The 17,084-nt window shown below is 35.7% G+C and overlaps 1 protein-coding gene across 1 annotated transcript in view; it reads left to right on the top strand.

The window, feature by feature from the left end:
- Positions 1-3,541: 3,541 nt before the first annotated feature.
- LOC115443243 (follistatin) overlaps positions 3,542-17,084 on the top strand; it is a 31,320-nt gene continuing 17,777 nt past the window's right edge. Inside the window, exon 1 of the mRNA XM_030168569.2 lies at positions 3,542-3,919. Within this exon, the coding sequence (XP_030024429.2) occupies positions 3,670-3,919 (250 nt within the window). The 5' untranslated portion in view covers positions 3,542-3,669. The remainder of the gene's footprint in view (positions 3,920-17,084) is intronic.

The following is a 17,084-nucleotide window of genomic DNA, read 5'->3' as shown; positions in this document are numbered from 1 at the left end:
CACGTGTAAAAAATAACTATCGATTTTTATACCTACGGATTTTGCGACTACTTTTGTGTTTAGTTTACGAGCAAGTGACCTAAAGGCACCTTATGGCTTGGATAGGTAGCAACTAGTAACCACATTTAGTAGATAATCCTGATACTCTCTGTCGACCACATTAAGTAATGACTGACAGAAAGATTAAACTAGTATATAACGAATTGAGTACCTAAATAACATTTGGATTGTTAGTTTTGTTTCCGCTTGCTAAAAATAATTCTTACAAATTTTAGGCGCCGCATATACGTGTGAATATTCATTTCTAACGTCCAAATGCTTGCATATTTTCATTTTTTTTATAACAGAGTTTTAATAGCAATATAAATATTTTTACTGAAACCTAATGTTGGACATTAAATCACTCATATACCATTGCCAGAAAACTAGTACTAACGACATCCGGGTTTCATATTATTTGTTTTTATCCAAGTAGCAATTATGTTTCAGCAACATGCGAGGGTTCGTCATCAGCAAACATTTTCGAATTTGGCAACAATTACACAAAACAAAAGGTGATATCATCCACATTAAGTCTATATTTACGGTAATAGGCACTTTATAAGATGCATTGCAGTTTATTCTTTAATTTAGGAATACACTTTTGCTGCAAACGAGTCCGTATTTTAACATGAAATTTCTAACTACCAATTTTAAATATAATGTGTCCGATTATAACCTGTTTTGTGTCTAATAAATAAATAAAATAACATCATGCAGTTCGAAAATTATTGAGAGAATATGTGTTGGACAAAGCAGGTTTCTTATCACTTAGTACACTACACCGACAGATAGATGTGACGTCTTTGTTGTTTCTCTCGTCTTTTTTGTGTTCCGATTTAAAGGACATTGTAGCCAGTGTAACTACTAGACATAATGAGACTTAACATCTCATGTCTCAGGGTGGCGAGCGCAGTGGAGTACCCAACAATACTTTGCAATTCAAGATGTTGGATGGTGTTTCTACTGTTTATGGGCGGTGGTATAACTTACCATCAGGCGAACGGCAAGCTCGTTTCGACATTCAAGCCGCAAAAAAAAAATCTTTTGCTCTTTTACTCGTTACTTTACCTGCAATTTGGCGAACATATAGTATATTAAAATAAATTATAAAACATTATCATCAGGATGTGCACTGTTAAACATATGCCTCGCCCCAAAAAGATCTTATAGACCAATTTAAATGGTCTGGGCATATTTGCGTTTTACTTTTTAAAGTTTACTGTTTTATTTACATCAATCATTTTATTGTTGACAATACATTTACGAAACCTTGTCCGCATTTACGTCTGTTGTGAATAACATTTACTATATATTCAAGTTGAACCACGTAATAAATTCGAAGTGATCTGTCACTTTTCGTATGCAGTTCTTTTATGCTTGAGAAGGTTGGAAATCTGAAGACAGTGGAAAATTTATGATAATTATGGTAAGAACTGAGACGGAGAAATAATAATAAAAATATATCGTAGTCATCTTGGAAATATTCTCATTGACTTTATGTTAATGATAATGGATGTAATGAGAATACCTGATATGTAATGGCCAACTCTTCGATGAAATAATGATTAAAGGATGGGGCTAATTCTCTGACATAGCCATCTCATTAACCCCATGAATGACAGCAGCGAAACTGCTATCACTACACTTGTCAGCCGGTTTTTGGACTAGCCTGTGTATATCCGGTTTCAATCAGGCCAGAATTTGTGGCGACTTGTGTAGGATAATGATCGTTAGTCAACACTCTATCGGAACCATTGCTTACCATCAAATGCAGCGATGTCTTGCCGTGCTAGTATAAAAAAATCATATCTCCTCATGTTGGCTAACATCAAAAATCTAAAAATTGCTTTGTTAGCGTATTTTTAATTTCTTATATGTCATTTTTCCTATTAAACATGCTAAATATAGATAATTCTTCGTTACCTAAGATATGACCTGCCAACTACGTAACATAATCTAATACAGACATCAGCAAAGTTAGACATCGCTATGCACCAAATCCTAGTGCTCTAGAATTCGCAAATATGATCCCCGTGAAATTCTGAAGCCGATGTCGAAAGTGCTCCAAAGTAATCCACGTGTCAATCAAAAGGAAATTATCCCGATTTTGCGGCGACTATTTTCGTTGCCGCGTGGGCGGACCTACTTAACCTGTTTATTGATAATATCATGTGGCACAGCATCTTCCTCTCGTGCCTTTAGTGTACTCGTAATGATTATGGTATGCGTAATCGTTTCGAAATCTGCGCTTTGCAATGAAACACCTATGTATTTACACATGTGATTCACATTACGATCAGATATATTTGGTTTTCCACTGGTCGGTCGATGCATTCTATGCCAGATTTTAGTTTTTGTGCAACTAAAAAACGACATTTATTTCGAATAAGGACACGATGATCACGAACCGGTGTTTGCCTGTTTAATTCGACAGAAACTAATGGCGTCTACGTCTCACGCGTACGCCGTCATATTTTCGTACAAAACTCATAATTTATCCGTAATGATTTACCGATCAGTGCAGTCTTGACCGACAAATGGAATCCTAACCTACCAGCACCGCAACAACACGTGCCACGTACCAAACGAATATATTATTGTTAAAACAGAGGAGGTATTGAGATGGTGGTAACACAATTAAGATGGCACGGTGTCGCGGAGCTTGTCTCGGTCGGTTGCTGTCCTCGTCACGTAAGCACCTAGCTACTACGCCGATGCCCGCCAGACGTGTAATCAAGGCGGATTTCTTGAATCATTATCGGTAATAGTCGGTCGCCACTTACCTGCTACCGTACATTTTCAAAATCATCGGTTTCAAAATAAAGGACCACATTTTCGAAAATGCCAAAATTTATTGTCGTGTTAATTGTACGGAATTGTAGCAATTTACTTTTCAACTCATATGTGGTCGTATACAATTGTAAGCGACATGAAAAAAATATTATTTTTCGCTATCAGTCATCTGAGGAACACCAACGTGGCTACGCTATTTGTATCTATATTTATAAACTAGTTTTATTTAGAAATGTAACGTAATAAGCGCCCTTGAAAAGACTTCAACGCTTAACCGACATGAAGTTCAATGATCCAGCGCTATTATTGAGTGAGCTCTAATCTGATGATCTTCTTTGTAAGTGATTTGTGAAACGTGTCACCGTTTAGTGATGGCACTGTGATCCCGACGACTGTTCACTAGTCATCGAATACCATCACGTTATCAAGTTGGCTCGGGCAGAAGCGCTCCGCCGATTCTGAAAGCAAAACGTTACAAAGAAAGTTTCGAAATGACAAACGATGATAAAGTGATGACAAGACAAGGCTTGACGTGCAGCCGGCAGGCGGGTCCAAGGGCACCGCGGCAGAGCGGCAGAGCGGCAGGGTGTCGGGCACGAAGGCGGAAGGCCGCGGGAGGCGCGCGTGGCGCGTCGGTGGCGGCGTGCGGCGTGCGGCGTGCGGCGCGCGGTCGTCGACACGGCTCGGTGGCGGCAGACGCGCACCACTCGCTGCACTTGCACTCGCGGAGTCGCGCCTCGACGGGGCCGCGGGCGGCTGACCGCGCTCCGCGGCCGTGCGGACTCAGTCCGCGGCCACTCTCCGCTAGGGCAACACCGGCGGTAACGGCGTCGGATGTGTGGCGCGGCGTCTCCGGGTGCGGTGACTTGTTGCGGGCGGGCGGCGGTGCGCGGCACGTGGCGCGTGTGCGGGTGGGTGTGTGCGCACGTGGCGGCGCGGCGGCCGCACGGGGCGCACAGTGCCGCGGCGGCGGGCGTCGAGCGCAGAGCGCCGCACGCGCCGGCATGCGACGCTAGCGGGAGCATGCGGCTGCCGCTGCTGCCGCTGCTCGTGCTGCCGCTCGTGCTTGCGCGCCCGGCAGCAGGTGAGATAACTATTTTACAATATTTTGTGAATGTCAATATTTTTTTAAAGTTTCCGGAGAAACAGCAAACTTAGTGCAACGTGGTTTTTTTATAACGTAAAGTTATTTCGACAAAATAACATAATCGCTCGTCCTCATGTACGTCGATACGAAAAAGTTTTCGACTTTTGTCTGAATTTAAAATGTTAAAACTTTTAAGTTCCTCAACTTTCGGTACCGACGCGTAACTTTTTCCAAATGCAGTTTTAATGGGTATGTATGCATTTTAATTATTTTTTTAAGCTTGTTAATTTATAAAGAAATTAATTTAAAGATTTGTGGTAGTTTTGGTTTCGAATTAGTTTACGTGATATTTACGGTGCCGATTAAAATATCAACACGTAGTCGGCATGAGATAAGTTTAATTGAAAGTGATTAATCTGTAGGTGTGATATTCGGGCGCACGGACCGGTAAGGTGGCTTCCGTCGTGCGTTACGCGCCGGCAATGCAAAAATTCATAACACATTTTAATTCCATCGACTACGGCATTACGTCATTTACATGCTTTTAATAATCCATTTTATAGTTTAGTATCTGAATAAAATCAAAATCCTCTAAGTAAAATATTTTAAATGATTTCAATAATTTAAACTTAATCAAAGCCAAAACAACTCAACACACACAATCAATTCGTTCGCCACAATTGTATGTTGTAACAACAACATTCTTAATTTTACGAACTTTTCATTAAATTTTAAAGAGGTGCAATAAAACGCACTAATGAAATATTTACAATACATTAGACACCTACGTGTCCACCAATATAAAAACACGTTCTGAGCCCGATGTCACTTACCACGACACTGGCGCCTATCCAGGGCCCTTATTCTGTATGATAGTGAAATCGCGTAACGCGGCCGTGTCTTATTATCTTCGAGAAATGTGTGTGGAATGGTATTTTGTAAGCCAAATTTCTATAGTACTAAACATGATAGGTTGTGTTACATGCTTGTTACGCACTGTGAAAATAACGTGCGGGATAGAGAATAAGGCCCCAGAGATTCATCTGAATGACACCATTAAAACCGAGTACTATAAAAAACAACTACTTCCTTCATATTAATAATATAAAACTGATACGTAAATAAACAATTGAAATGTAATTAATTTCCAATTAATATTTTTTTTATGTTACATCGTTCTCTCTAAAGTTTTAAAACGATAACACTAAGTTAAAGCCTTAATACATTTACTAATTTATTGTATATATAATGAATATATTTTAAAGTAAATACTCGATACCACATTATAAAACATAGTATAGTGATTTAATTGCGTAGAATTATAAAAAATTTTCGGGAAAACTTTAAGAACACTATAACGGAAGTCGGCCCAACCATTACTTTGACGTACCATTACTTTTACCTTTTGAAAGTATAATCTTACTGAAAATATACTAGATGAACCAATATCGACTTACTTTAAAAATATTGTAAATTATTCTCATAGCAATAAAACTCATCGATTTAAGTTCAATTTTTTATGTATAACATCTTAAATCAATATAAGTACTATAATTTAACGTAAATAACTTTTGAAAGTATAATCTCAAGCAAAATACACGTAGATAAAATCAATATCGACTTATTTTAAAAATATTTTTATATTATTCCCATAACAATAAAACTCATCAATTAAAGTTCAATTTGTACGTATAAAAATAAAATCATAAATGAATATATAATTCGACTTAAATAACTTTTGAAAGTATAATCTTAATGAAAATACACTAGAAAAAAACAATACCGACATACTTTAACAATATTTTAAATTATTCCCATAACAATAAAAGTCATCGATTTAAGTTAAATTTTGTACGTATAAAAATAACATCATAAATCAATATATAATTCAACTCATTATAATTCCATTATTAACATAATTCAACCCATTATAATAACCTGACAGGACATTCTACACATTATTGATTACAATAATAATTACAATAATAACGAAATTACGTGGAATCTGCTGACGACGTCCGGTGCAGATCGCGGATCGGAACTCGCCATTATTACCAGTGTCGTTTCCTAATACTACGAAATGTGCACACTCTGTGAATACGAATAACATAGCGATATCAATGATACACGACAAACACTTTCATTTAAAAACCAGGATTTTAAATATTTCATAATTAGTATTTTGTTTATTTTGGTTCTCAATTTTTTTATGTCGTTTCCACCGTACATCTATGTTCGTATAATCGGAGGCTTTGATTGTGAAACTCGTGAAATCCCGTATTCAATCTCTAGGTAGAAACTAAAAAATATTTAAATGTTTATATTCGTTGTCTCTGGGTGATAAAAAAGCAAATAAAAGCCCACATATAAGTATAATTCTCGATTTCGTAGCTACTGTTTAAATTAACAAAAAAATATACCACCGCCTTTAAAACCACAAAAAATAATTTAACATTATTTATAAACTAGTTACCAGTTTTGGAGCCGGTGCGTAATATCCCATAATCCTCTTTTTGAAGTCGGTTAAAAAGAAAGAAGTATTATCACTCAGTAATAGGAAAAAACTTAAATTCTTAACTAAAGCCATAATATCAGCATCAAGTTATTCATGACAATCGAATGTTGGTACAAACCACATTCTTAATTTTAAAAGAACATGTCGTGCAAGTTAATTTAATCGTTAGTCACGATGCGTAATCCTAATTAAATGACGCAAAACAAGTGCACGTATAAATGCAATCTATCGCATTTTATTCTCTCACATGGCGTGACCTCCACGTCACTTTTTTATAGCTGATGATGAGACGATCAAATCATGTGCGGTCACCACGATTGTCTATTTACAGTAACGCCGTCCAGGACTTTCAAAAGATCAGTAATAAAAAAATATTAAGTTTCATATAATTAATTATATAATCATATCAGTCGTATACTGTCCTACTCATCAGCATGGGCCTACACTACTATAAACTGAGAGGGATTAGGCCTTAGTCCACCACGCTGGCCTAGTATCTATTAAGTCTCATAATGTCTAAGTTAATAACGTTTAATAATCGGAAAAGAAGCGCTTAAACGCCGCTGTTTGGCAGAAATAGATAATATCAAACCCACCTAGACAGACTCTTACAAATAAAAACCAACCACCAATTACGATTGACAATATACTGAACGTATTACATGAACAAATGTCAAATAACGCACTATCTGCCTACATTCCGGTATAGATACAGATAAATCTTGGTCGCAACAAATAAATTATAGGGCACTTAATCAAAAGCCATTTAATCTGTGGGGAAAAACATAGCGTGCAGCGGTGACCTGCGACACTTCTCGATCATGCAACTTTTAATTTATGCTATTTTATTTTACGATTGTATTGTTTTATTTTAGTAGATGAACATAACGGGCGATAATTAATTGTGTACAGAATGATTTTGTTTGCATTGCCCGATTAAAAATAGTTTCTAATGTATTAGGGAGACTATACGAGTATTGAAAGCTGTCTATTAAAAAAAAATCTTACGATTTTTTGGTAATAAACATAAGTAAATAATGGAGATATTCCATATTTGGAATATAATTAAAATCACTTATATCTTATTGGCACAAGTGTTATAATAATACTCTTACTAACAAATAAATAACTGACCAAACTCAAAGACAATTTCTTTTTCCTGGCACGAAATGTGACTTCATTAAAGTCTAGATCAGATACCGCATGATGATCAAAACAACGTCTCTAGATAACCGACGGACTCGACAAGAATGACAAGTTAATACGCGTAACGCGGAATCGGCTGCTAATTTTAACTCTGTTTTAATATAATATATAGAGCTATGTAGATACAACACGCTATGTGCCAGCAACTATACTCCCGAGAGGTTAGACAGAAACGCACCTAGTGCATTCATGGCTCACTGAGCTATTTACGTACCATATCATGGCCTAATGGGCATAATTCCAATCGCTAATAGCTCTATCAAACTTAAGAAATCTTTGGAAATTGAAACTACCTATATTGATCAACCCTTCAACCTGTAGCGTAGCTTGCACTAGAAGGGCCCTATATCTAAATTTGAGGGGGGCCCTTCAGGACAGTGCGAAATTTTGGGCCCCTGCTTAGTTTAATGTAGGTATGGGCCAAGAGAGGCCCCAAAGCTCGGGGGCCCCGGATCACTGATGCCTGTGATACAATGTTAGCTACCTTGTCTTCAACTTAACTATTATTGGGCTCTAACTTTCGTTTATTACATTCCTTACTTAAAAATAAGCAAACATGATTTATTATTGAGTTCATATTTAGATAACGCAAACCACTTTTTTAAACGTTTTCATTGAGACTACATTTTTATTATGCCCAGAATGTTATTAAGTACTAGTTATATTAAAATAATATGTAGGTTCTTATTAAAAACCAATAAAGTAAGGAAAAACAAGTGATGATTATATTGGGAAAATCCACGCGGTAATAATTTCGGTTAAACCAACAAAATTGTAGTTTGCGAGTGAGTAATACCAATTACTTATCATGAACAAGTAACATATTTGGATGATACTAAATAAAAACATTAAGAATATTATTAGTTTTGATACGTAATGAATACCGGAGTCATTTCAGTGAAAAAAAATAATATTAGTAAATATATTAATTAATATTGAAGGAAATATATATTTTTTTTTCGTGTGACAAAATTCAAGTCTCATAGTTTAATATTAATGTTGAATTTTGACACCATAGATTATTTAAAGTACCATATTATATAGCTTGCCATATTCTCACAATCCCAAGTTATGTTCCGCAAATTTAAATAATTATTTTTATCTATTATACATCGAACCAATTAAAATATTAAGAAAATATCTTCAAAATTTCAATATAAATGAATTAAAAATGAACTATAGACATAATGATAAGAAATGTAACATAATAAACATAATAGTGTCTATTTATAAAATCACTTTAAGTTTTACGTCGCATTGACCTCGAATATTGATTACATATGTGCATAATACAATGCACGACATTAAAAACGGTGATATTGTGTTATTAACTTTAAATTTTATTTCAATTTATACGATGGTTATTTGTAGCGATTAAAATTGGAATGTTGAAGCGCTTTAAACATATAATAATATATAAAACAATTTTTAAAAACGACACTGCAAATTAAATTCTTATATTCGAAAAGTTAATACGTAATGTAACATTTGAAAAACAATATTGTATATGGAATAAAGTGACCATTCCGAATAATTCACACATAAAATCGAATGAGGACTTGCGCACCGAGAGATGGTCAAGAAATTAGACGCACTTAGTGCCTACTTTGTACCTATTTAATATCCACTGAACTGAATAATATATTTTTCTGTCTGACGAACATCCGTTGACCAGACATTACTATTATAAACTGTTGTATTAAACTCCATGTTTGGCTATAATGAGTTATAAATTAATGTGTTTTGAGCCCGAAGGAGATCGTGCAGTGTGACAGAAAATGTCCAGTCTAGACTGATATGGTCTGACGACGATTCAGTCACTTTTTGTTGTAATGGCTTTATTAAATATAATAGTTACCTAAATTGGCTACATTTTATCAAGAAGTTATTTAATTTGTTCCATATTTTTTTTCTTTTTTCTCTTTAAAAAAGTCACGCATGCCGTTATTGAAAATATACAAAACACTTATTTACTAAGTGTAACTGAAAAGTGAGTAGTTTATATTTCTGAAATATTATAATTATAGTATTAGATATATCACCATTAACAGAATCGAGGAAGTCAATTCTAATTATTATGACATGACGTAGCAATTTTATAGCCGAAACTTACGGACATACATACAAAAAATATATTTTTCGAAAGTCAAATGCAGAATGCATCACTAATCCGTCAGTTTATTCATAATTTATTATACAAATCCGTTAAATATATTCCCGAGAAGTTTGGGACGCGCAAGGCCGTTATTTATATCGAAACGGACGCTCTTTTGGCAAAGCGGGTGCACATTTATTTGCATGTGTAAATAAATATTAAGAAGTTGGTTCGTCTGGTTCCACTCGCAGCCGATGCGCGCGATGATTCGAGAGGAGTCTATAGCCGACCACCTGCGGGCTGGTGCCGACACAACACGTCGATATCGATAAAATTACCTTAACCATTTATCGATATTAACAATAAAATATATTCTCACTCCAAATTTAGTGTCAATGTAATACATAGAGATATATTTAAAAAAAAAGTTATATGTGGATGGCATCATACCAGCATGTCGTTTATTGTTCTCCAATATGCACATTACGTAGTCGCTAACGGGTTTATTGCTTTGGAATGAACGCGGCCGTCTGCATGCCAAGCGGCGATTCCTGGTGATCGCCCCTTTGAATTATGCGCACGGACACGCTTACGCGTCTGCATTCAATCGCCTCGGAGATTTATGTGTGTCCCGCCTGTTGGCCACATACAAATGTTTCCATGAAATTCGACGTGAGAAGTTCGCCGCAGCACTGCGCTGCGACTTCAACAAGGAAATCTTATAAAACTTTATCTAGAGAATCGATTTCAGCGACTTATATCGCAAAGAAAAAATATTTTGTTTAGTCACATCATTTCCTGAAATTTGTTTCCTGTGTCTTTTTCAAGATTTTTATTATTATCTGCATACAAAAAATAGAGTAGATTGAATACAATATAAAAAGAAAGATTTATTTAAGACAGGAAAGTTAAGGTTTTTGTCATACTTTAAAGGAATTATGTTTAAAATTTCCCACCTCTTGAATCGGTAAATTTACATCATAATACTATTCGTGACTAATTCATCAAAATACATCCTGTCCGCTTTTATTTGCATAGGCACATACTACGCGAAAAATCGTGACTACACTCACAAATCATTGCCAAAAATAATATCGATATTATCGAAAACGTAAGTAACGCATCACTATTGTGAATGTGCGGCTGTGATGCAGTTGGCAGTGCATCGACGAAGCAATCGCCATTGTTTCAAAGAATTGAAAATACTGCGCGAAAAGGAACGTCGATTCGCTCTCTTATCCTGTCTTTTAGGTCTACAAGTGGGACTCACGCACTCATGCTGAAATATGGACCATTATTTTTTATACGTAGCGTATACTAGATCATTTTTAATGTGGCAATGGAGTTTATATAACTTTGAAATGGATTCAGTTTATACTCTTTAAACGAACTGCTCTAAACAACCATAAAAAAAGAACAATTGTATTTTTTTCTTCTCTTCATCATGTACCTTACGTCTAGTCTATACCTTAAACTGATTTTGAAAAGAGCAACACCAGAGTTTCTTGCCCGTTCTTTTCTGGTGAAAACTACTTTCCGAACTCGTGGTAGAGTTAATATTAACAGAATCTGAATAATATATAACATTTTACGGGTTCAAATAAATCATTTCATTACGTAAACAAACATACACACATACATATCACGCATTTATCCCCGAAGGGGTAGACAGAAGTGCAACTAGGGCACCCACTTTTCGCCAAGTGTTTTTCGTCCTACGATATGATTGTGAGTGCCCCTATATATCGGGTTTAAATTCCAGATTCTGGGCTGATAGTAGGCAGAAAACCCCAAATACCACTTCAATCAACCTGGGATTCGAACCCAGAATCTCAGAGCAGTGGTCGTATCGTGCATGCGTACATCTACGCCACCGAGACAGCCAAACAAATACAAAATTGTTCTTTACACTAAAATACTATTATTCAGAGTGTAGTGCCACTAGTACATATTTCTACGTAAATGGAATTATTTGAGAGATGTCCCTTATAGGTTTTTGCTGGCGATAGGATATATTTTAAATCCGACTGGATAACGACGACCGTACATAAGGTCTTAAAACCCGCCAAGTGGCCCTCTACCGCTAAAAACCGGAGAGTGAGAGAGACTACCGAAAGAATGAGTTTTTGGGTACTATCAAAAACTCACTCTAGTCCGATTAACAATAAAAACTTTCATAAATAACCATAAGCCAATCTAAAATCTGACCATTAAAAGTCATAACAAGGTTGTCACGATGTATTTGAAAACAAAATTATTTAAAATTTTGGCCAACCATAGAAACAGCTCAACACTTTTATTTCAATATGATATGGATTTTTTGAAAAGTTGGCAAACTGCGAGAATTCTGTCCTATTGAACAATCGTTTCGTTTTATCACCTGACAGGACGTGTCATGTCGGTATTTCTCGCTAATTAACTAGTGAACTTTTGTAATTTCAATTCTATTTTTAAATTCACTTTCTATGATAGTATTCCCCGCCACTGCGCCTGACCAGCTAAAGCAACGTCTATTGGGTAAATTAAATTACGCGGTATTTACGACTTTGTGTGTATTCTTTGTGAATTATCGCTCGCTTTAACGGTGAAGAAAAACATCGTGAGAAACTGCATTACTGAGTAGTTCTCTATAGGAATTTTGAGGGTGTGTGAAGTCTACCAATCCGCACTAAACCGGCGTGGTGGACTTAAAGCCTAATCCCTCTCAGTAATAGAGGAGGCCCGTGCTCAGCAATGAGACAGTCTGTAATACAGGGCGCATATTATTATTATATTACGACTTTGAAAAGCATTGAATATTAACACCACAGTCTCATAATGTAGACTGTAGTAATATAAAATAAATTTTATACCTTAGTCCTTGTTATTCAAATGACGTCTAACGATATGATAGGCGGCGCGTTATTACCACGCGACAAAATGTCTATCAACGGCACCGCCCCGCAGAGCTATAAACGTTAATTTCGAATGCTAAATTAAAATCTTAATCAAATGACTAGACAGAGGCTTAAAATATTATGCAAAATGTAAGTTCAACCCAGACACCTGCTTTTGCCCTTCATTGTCCCAGAAACGATAACTAGGTCGACTGGAGGCCAGACAATCACAATTTTAAATTAGGGACCTTAAATTTAGGCGAGACAGACTTTACAATACCTATGCATTTCATTACGAAGCCATCCCTCCGTTTATGCGAGCTTTTATTACTCCAGTCTGATAGATGTGCCATTTTATGAGCTTTGACATTGTAAACTTTACATTTTTATAGTTAAGAGTGTTTAACGAGTAAAAAAGGTAATCATTGCATCAAATCGTTTTTTGAAATTATTAAGTTGTTAAGTCTTTTGCCCTTATTCAGGACAGAAAGTGCTAAACTTTTGTGTATTCACAACACATTTAGTTAAAAAATTCTAAGGAACAGTTACTGAATTCTAGAATATGGCCATAAGTAATGTTCCGCGAGATAAACAAAATATACACTGCATTCTTCGAATGTATCTAGATAATTTATAGAACATCTAAATAAACGGATAGGAGACCATTTCGTCTGTGCTAATAATAAAGCTAACACCCAGAAATATGTTTATTAATCTGCAGTCTGCAGAAACTTATTCATGCAGATGGGAATTTCCTGTTATTCTTTTGATGAATGAAAATTAATCTGAACATTTTCAAAGAAACAACTGATCGTTTTTTCACCTGCGATGCAATGTTTATCTTTGGAAAACTCTTGCGCAGCTAACAATAATACCAACATTCACAAATCATCCGTAGTTATTATTCGGACGAGATCGAATCGCTAGCGAGTGATTTAATATATATTAAAATAGACTGAGTATAATTAGCTGATCAGTTTTAGACGGCTATTCTCGGGCCATTCAAGTCTCGCAAATATTTGTTATTGTCGCAAATCCAGCTGATCTATTTGAAGCGTAGCCGCACTTGGCTTGTTTGTTTTCGCATTAGAGTATGTCCGCTAATAGTACCTACAATATCATATATACACAATCAAATTATAACGAGGCTATTTCTACAATTAGAATGCCTATTGAGGTTAAAAACCTCTGGGTGTCGGGTTGTGCGAACGCTTATGGCAACAAACGGAACTGACTTAATATTAGCATGTGACTTTTAAATTCGCTTTTGCGCGAATACTATACGCTCGTTTTGGGATTTATTAAAACTAGTTTTACACGACCATTAACGGTATCTCTAGAGGTGCATAGTATCTCGTTGAATGATTATATTTGGAAGTGAATGACAAATTATTTCCAAATATCTCGGTATTAAAATGGTTAAAAAACGTTTCATTCGTGTATTTAAATGAAAATTGCAAGGCAAAATAATGACTTGAGGTATAGACGGGAAACGCCGCGGGCAAAAGTAAGGCAGCACGTAATTTTCTCAAGCCTATTAGTATATCGAGAATATAGAGAAAAAAAATGTAATCGAAGAAGAAACATTATAAGCAATTTAATTTACATTTGATCGGTTCGTGTACTCAATTATATTAACGTACATTAATATAATTACATGGCAATTTCAGCAAGTACAAGCCACACACGACAACGTCAGTTTGTATAGAACACATACTTATAACATAACGTATTTAACTTCTACATTTTTTTAATATTTGTATTATATTATTATAGAAATTGCTACAGAATAAATTATTAGCTTAGTTATTACCGAATAGCGAAACACATATCATTGTATCCAAAACAACTGCAACAACTGAATTATCTATTCAGTGCTATTTTAATAAACATATTTTCAGTTAATATTTCCTTGAGCTTACAATTTATATTATTGTCATCACTCGTCGCGTCATTCAGTGGCCAACCGCCACAAATGTTCTTGTCCGTGACGTCGCAAAGGCCGTCCAAGGCCAGCAAAAAATCGACAAAAAACTACATCTTACAAACCTGAGATGCTTCGTTGAATATCTGTTCGTTTAATCCGAACTCGCATAAACACAAATAGTGCTAAAGTTTTTAAATTTGACAACACTTTTTGTAAACATTCCTCCGAGATAAATCAGAGGAATATTGTAATTTCTTTAGTAAACTAAGCGGCATGTTAAATCCGGGAAAATCTTCACTGTACATTTACTTCATATTATCCTCATAATTATATAAGAAAATAAATAATTTTCCTGCTTTCGAAAAGTTCATTTATATGCACTGTAAGTACAAACATAACTACTAAATAAACGTAATACAAGACTTTGTAAATACTTCTAAGGCATTGAATTTTATTTAAACATTTACCTACAAAAATATAAAAAAAAAAATTGTGGCACAATCTGAACAAACAATAGTGGACCTATAGTAAAACATTATGTGACATAACCGCGTCCCTACATTGCCATCGAATGCTATGTTCTCGAAGTGCGCGTACGCATCGAGCCGGATCTGACTCGGTCTCCAAAATGTGGCGCCGATGCTGACGGAACCGGCGTCCGATAATTATTTATAAAGATGTAAAGTGCCGTTCACATCGCGGCTCCCCGCACCGCGCCAACGTCTGCCTTTTATATTCGCAATGTCAAATGAATTAATCGGCCGTCAATGATCGTCGACTCACATTTTAATACAGTGTTGGTAATATTTGCAACTGTTGTTAATTGTCATTGCGAAAAGTAGTATAAATCAGTTAGACAAATCATATCTTTACATCTCTTGTCTTTACAGTTGTATTTTGTCTACAATGGTAGACAAGCTGACGACTTGCTATTTAAATTGTATTATATTATGTGAATAGACATATATATGCAACAACCTAAACTGGTCACCAACACCAAAGGTAACAGATTCTTATTAGATTTTCCGTATGTACATTTTAAATTCTTAAGATTTTTCATATAGGTACTTAGTTTGTCAAGGTGTGATTGTGTTGTGATTCTGTGAAGGCCAGACAATTAACTCGTGGACATTAGTTACAACTCTATATTATTCTTATTGGGCATACTAGCGTAAATGCGTTAATCTAGCTTCCACTTAGTTTAAAATTTAATAAATCTATCAAGAACTGCCTACACATTATCATGCGAAATATACATGTATTGATCATATTCAATACTGTTTATCACGTACATAATTAATTTCAAGTAGTCTAAATAGACACGCTATAAAGTGTTCAATCTGGTACGTCTGTATCAATAATCAACACACGACAAATCAATAACAATCGCGCAGTTATTGGCAAGTCATTGTGGGGTAACCCTAAGGAACATACCTCTATGTCCAGCCGAGTCAACGGCCGCACAATACCGCCTTCCACATCAGAATCATATTCAAACGCATTTACATCTTTGCCACCGGATCATTGGTTACAGTACAAGGTAAATAATGTATGTATTAATAACACGGATTATTTGCGACCAAACAAGCGGTTACGTAATTGTCTGAAAATTTACAAATCAGCCAGTTTATAGCAATTCATCAATGTTCACTCGAACAAGTCTGTCTTATAGTCGTGGTGATTTATTTTGCAGCTAAAAGTATTTTTTTTTAAAGTTAAGCATTGACAGATTATTACAAAATGTTGAATGTAACTACCATACCCATAGACCTTAAGATACACATGTGTTCCAAAGTTAAATCTACAACATTCCATTTACAAAAATTCCCGCCAATTCAAGCTGACCAAAATCGTGATCCCTCAGCCCTGCATGTCGTGGGTCGTTGCCGGGTCGGTGCCGACCGGCCGAGCATTGAAAAATAGCGTCTGGCGGACGTCTAGTGCGGTACCGGCGCGTGAGTCACGCGCACGCCGCGCCAGGCATGCCACCATACCGCACTGATGCAATGTTACCAGTTACCACTTAACTCACTCCCACATGCAGCTTACGCAAAATACTTTGTGTTTCAAAGTTGCTGAGTAAGTGTTGTTGAGAGATCGATATACTGTATTATATGATAATGTTCCTTGCTCATTTTAGCAAGAAATATGTAATGAAATTTGATCTTTAATGTTGGTGTATATTCGAACCATATTGGTTATTTGTCAGGAAATTCTACAATAAACATTATTTAGCCAAAAATGGAGACGAAGATCATCTTTACCCGATATTATTCGAAGTGATGGAAGCTATTAAATTAGTTGCCTTTTTAGGGTATCTTACGCCATCTTAAGCCAATAGCAAAATACAAACTTATCGAGGCAGTTAAATCAAATTATAACGAATAGGAAAATATTTCCAATTCTAAAGTATTCCGTATTACCTATCATTAAAAATATTAAAAGAACAAAATATTCCATTAAAACACGCCATTCATGGATGAAAGATTGGCAACACTAAGTCGTGACCGGCAGACCTTACCGTCGGTGAGGCAACATGTGAT

This window comes from Manduca sexta, chromosome 16 (assembly GCF_014839805.1).
Source record: "Manduca sexta isolate Smith_Timp_Sample1 chromosome 16, JHU_Msex_v1.0, whole genome shotgun sequence".
Classification (NCBI taxonomy): Eukaryota; Metazoa; Arthropoda; class Insecta; order Lepidoptera; family Sphingidae; genus Manduca; species Manduca sexta.
Note: the sequence above shows the minus strand (reverse complement) of the source record. Positions and strands in the feature narration are given on the sequence as shown.